General features: G+C 50.9%; 1 protein-coding gene across 1 annotated transcript in view; it reads left to right on the forward strand.

Moving 5' to 3' along the window:
• LOC104402580 (serine/threonine-protein phosphatase 2B catalytic subunit gamma isoform-like) overlaps positions 1 to 4,227 on the forward strand; it is a gene marked incomplete at its 3' end in the record, with an annotated part of 14,349 nt that overhangs the window by 5,158 nt on the left and 4,964 nt on the right. Inside the window, exons 4-9 of the mRNA XM_010010484.1 lie at positions 1,385 to 1,428; positions 1,573 to 1,718; positions 1,830 to 1,969; positions 2,570 to 2,647; positions 2,749 to 2,843; positions 3,440 to 3,565. Of these exons, the coding sequence (XP_010008786.1) occupies positions 1,385 to 1,428; positions 1,573 to 1,718; positions 1,830 to 1,969; positions 2,570 to 2,647; positions 2,749 to 2,843; positions 3,440 to 3,565 (629 nt within the window). The remainder of the gene's footprint in view (positions 1 to 1,384; positions 1,429 to 1,572; positions 1,719 to 1,829; positions 1,970 to 2,569; positions 2,648 to 2,748; positions 2,844 to 3,439; positions 3,566 to 4,227) is intronic.

The raw sequence follows: 4,227 nt of genomic DNA on the forward strand, positions 1-4,227 counted from the left end.
ATCAATGGAAGAAGGATTGAAATGTATTAGATGTGCTGTGTCTTAAGTTTTGTGCCTGCTCTGAGCGCTACTGGTGAGCTCTGGAGCTGTAAAACCTGTCGTGCTGTTTTTCCTGCATATAGAGTCCTGTTTCAGCCCCTGCTAAGGAAAAGCCACAAATAAGTGTCCTGTAAAGTACCAAACACATGTTGATGTGGCCGTTTGGTTACAAAGAGTGAGTGGGGATGGGAGAAACGTGAACTCATCTTCCCTGTCTCGTGCTGAGGCAGTTGCACTCACCCCTCCCTGACTCCCAGCCCCAGCAACACACAATTACTGCCAAATGACTTTCAGCTCCAGCCTGTGCAGCTGGGATCAGTGATTACAACTGGGAGCAAATAAAGGATTTCTTCCTCAGTGTTTGCACGAGGGAGAATCATTACCTTGAAGATCAGTTTGGCTGAGTTAAAGATGGTTTCCTGCGGCATTTACATATTGGTGAAAGCAGTGATGGTGAAGGGCTGGGGAGTGACCCCTCTGCCCAGAGGGTGACAGTCATTCCTGCAAGCAGTAACAAAGGTTTACACCAGCAACATGCAGTGCTCTGTTGGGGAGTGGTTGCTCAAGGATCTGACCTCAGGAATACTTACAGGCAAGGCACAAACCTCATCTTCAGCCTGTCTGGATGCTCAGGACGGGGTAAGGCTTATGAGTGCTGAGGTCATGACACCTCTTTACACAGAAATGAGTTGGAAAGCACCAGCCAGCTCTCTGCTGGAGGCTGTGGCCATTAGTGGTGGTAGATGAGCTCCTGTGGAGCTGAGCTCCATTGGAACCAGAGAGCCAGAGGTGATAGGGTTATTTTCCCCTTTGGAAAACAAGATTCTGCCTTTCCACTTCCTGTATCCGAGCATGCAGCTGAAAATCCTGCTCGTATCTGCAGTCAAGTTGGAGGAAAGGGGATCTTCCCATTCAGGCACCTTTTTGCAGAGACAAGTTTTACAGCAGTAACAGGGCTTTCTGCAAGCAGTGCCCTGCAGAAGGGTGCAGGCACAGGAAGGCGCCCGCATGGCCCGCAGTGATCTCTGCTCCTGCTCCCTGCGCTGGCAGGAAGCACTGGGGGATACCTCCCTTGCTCTCAAACCTGAGCTGCGTTTGGAAAGGCCACAGTAGCTGTGGTCAATGTGTGGAAACATCCTCCTCACCTCTGCTGAGGCGAGGTGTGCAGCAGAGGCTGCCAGCGTTGTAGCCCTGAGGTGAAGATCCATTGAACTGCGGCATCGGTCCCATCCCGCCTCGGAGCACTCGTGTCCAGCTGAAAAGGCAATTCCTACCTGGAATGCTTGGGTAAGACTGCTGTGCCACATGAAACTGCTACTGCGTTTCCCACTCATCTGCCCAGCAGCTGGGGCTGGGAGGACACCTGGAGTCTAGAGGTGCAGAAGGAAGGTGATGGGATGGCTTTAGTAGTGCCCCACGTTTTGGGCTGCAGTGGCAAGCACACAGCCTCTTACAGTAACCTCTGTGCAGGTGTGAATGAGCAAATGAATTCAATTCTTCCCTCTTCTCCCCCCCTGCTCCCCATCTTTCCAGGTCGAATCAAGTATTCGGAGCGAGTGTATGATGCGTGTATGGATACATTTGACTGTCTTCCTCTTGCTGCCCTCTTAAACCAGCAATTTCTGTGTGTCCATGGAGGACTGTCTCCAGAAATCACATGTCTAGATGACATTAGGAAAGTAAGTAATCTCTGTGGGCCTTTCACATAGTGCCTAGTGTGGTTAATGGCTTCCTTGGTTCCTGTGTGGAGCTGCAGGCTGCACTGCCCTGAGGTTGTGTACGTTCTTCAGTTAGACAGGTTTAAGGAGCCTCCAGCCTTTGGTCCCATGTGTGACCTGCTCTGGTCCGATCCATCAGAGGATTACGGCAACGAGAAGACGCTGGAGCATTTTGCCCACAACACGGTTCGAGGCTGCTCCTATTTCTACAGGTAAGTGGTGGGTTATAATCTCAGAATCATGGGGAGGTTTGGGTTGGAGGGGCTTCAAAGGTCATGTAGCTCTAACTCCCCTGCCATCGGCTCTTCAGGGTGCTCCGGGGGACTGGAGCTTTTCTTCTTCCCTTACACTGAGGTGTATCAGGAGATAAATTGCCACTCAGAACACCCAACAGTGTGCCTGGCTCTGACATGGCCTTCAGCTGGCTCCACTGCACACAGTCTTGTTGGTTGTTTCTCCTGGAATATTGAGCTCTCTTTGGATACGTTGCTTTATGAAACTGCTATCAGACAGCAGAGAATCTGCTCGAGCTGGCAGGGGGCCTATGGAGTGGTTTTCAGGCATTTGGTAGTACCGGGACCTCTAGGAAATAATCTTTTCCTGTCTAAAAGAGAAGCATTGCTGCCGACAGACCACTTGTAGCCTGGCTGAGAGGGAGGATTTGACACCAGGGGCCTGTTTAACAGAATGCTTTGCAATTAATCTTTCAATGAGGTAATACCCACTGCCCCTGCCTGGGGATGCTGCGAAGGGCTGGCTCCTGAGACCAGGACCATTCCCATGCTCATGTGTGTTTGCTTTGTGTGTTGCAGTTACCCTGCAGTTTGTGAGTTCTTGCAGAACAATAGTTTGTTATCCGTTATCCGAGCTCACGAGGCGCAGGATGCCGGGTGAGTGAGTGCTGCCTTCCCTGCCCCTGCTGGCACACCCTGGGCCACAGCTGCACACCCCGAGCCAGAGCTGCACGCTTAACAGTTGACCTGTTTTTCAGGTACCGAATGTACAGGAAGAGCCAGACAACGGGCTTTCCATCATTAATCACAATCTTCTCTGCACCAAATTACCTAGATGTCTATAACAACAAGGGTAAGGCTGGCAGGGCTGTCCTGACCTGCTTAGGAGATCCCTCTCCATGTTCCCTCCCCTTGTCACTCTGCCCTCTCCTCTAGTTGCATTCTTATGCATGAACTGAAATGAAAAGGAGCTTTCTGGGCTGCGCTGGTGGCAGCAGGGGAGCTGGAAGTGGCCGGGTGCTCCGGCTCTGAGACTTAATGTGTTACTGTGCAATTGGCTGTCAAGTTACAAAGCCTGGAATAATGCTTCCATTCCCAGCCCCTACCAACCGAGTGCTGCCAGAAAGGAGGAGCTGCTACTCTGGGCAAGCTTTTACCTTGCAACTGGGCCCCTAAAACCATACAAGTGTGATGGGGAACTTTCCTCAGCTGTGGGGTTTTTTTACCCCTCACTTTGGATCTTGGCTTTGTGTTCATTGCTTCTGCTTTGCCCCAATGTTAACAGCTTTGTTATATTGACCTTCAATATTACAAGCTTTAGTGAAACAATATAATGGGTAAACTGAAGCCTTCTCGTTCTGGAGGGCTGGCAGAGCATGGGTCTCGTGGCTACTGAAGTCTCCTTAGAGCTGGCAGTGCCCACAGACACGTGTTGTCTTTCTCTCCTAGCTGCTGTACTGAAATACGAAAACAACGTCATGAACATCAGGCAGTTCAACTGCTCCCCCCACCCCTACTGGCTCCCAAACTTCATGGATGTCTTCACATGGTCTTTGCCTTTTGTAGGGGAAAAGGGTAAGAGAGATTTGGATTTCCGAGTTACCCATAGTCATAGTACCCTGAGCATTAGAAACCTGTCCCACAGGCTATTAACTGCATGGGGAGAGTGTTGTAACTCCTCCGTTACCAGACAGCTCTGGACAGGAGTTTGGGCTCAAGGAGAGCTGCACGTTGCTGGGTAAAGCCCTTGTGAAAATCACTGTTGATACCAGTCGTAGAAAGCTTTTACCAAGAAAACGACCCTTTCTTGCTATTTCTGCATTGCTGATGGAGCTGCACGTGGGTGCTGTGGCCCCACTGCGGAATTTAAAGACATTTCTCTTGCTCTGGGTTTGCAGCAGAGGAATTAGAATCTCCTGTTGGCTGGTGGCCCACTGAAAAGGAAGCCTTCACTCCAGTTTAAAGGCTTAGTTCACTCTGAAGGAGGCGAAGCAGCTTAAAATCCAGCCAAAGCTTTGCCTCAGCTTTTGGGCAGAAGGGTTTTACATCTCCCAGCGGGTTTCAGTCCCGCCCCATGGTTGTATGTTTGGAGGATGACTGCGAGCCTTGAAGGGCTGAGGGTGGTTTGACTTTGAGGAACCAAAGGTTGAATTCCCCCCGCTCAGAGTTGACATCTTGGAGCCAGGTTGTGGGGTTGGTGTGGGGAGGTGGGGCCTTGCGCCAGCCCAGGCTGCTCT

The sequence above is a fragment of the Nestor notabilis genome, unplaced genomic scaffold (genome assembly GCF_000696875.1).
Source record: "Nestor notabilis isolate BGI_N333 unplaced genomic scaffold, ASM69687v1 scaffold17042, whole genome shotgun sequence".
In the NCBI taxonomy this organism is placed as follows: Eukaryota; Metazoa; Chordata; class Aves; order Psittaciformes; family Psittacidae; genus Nestor; species Nestor notabilis.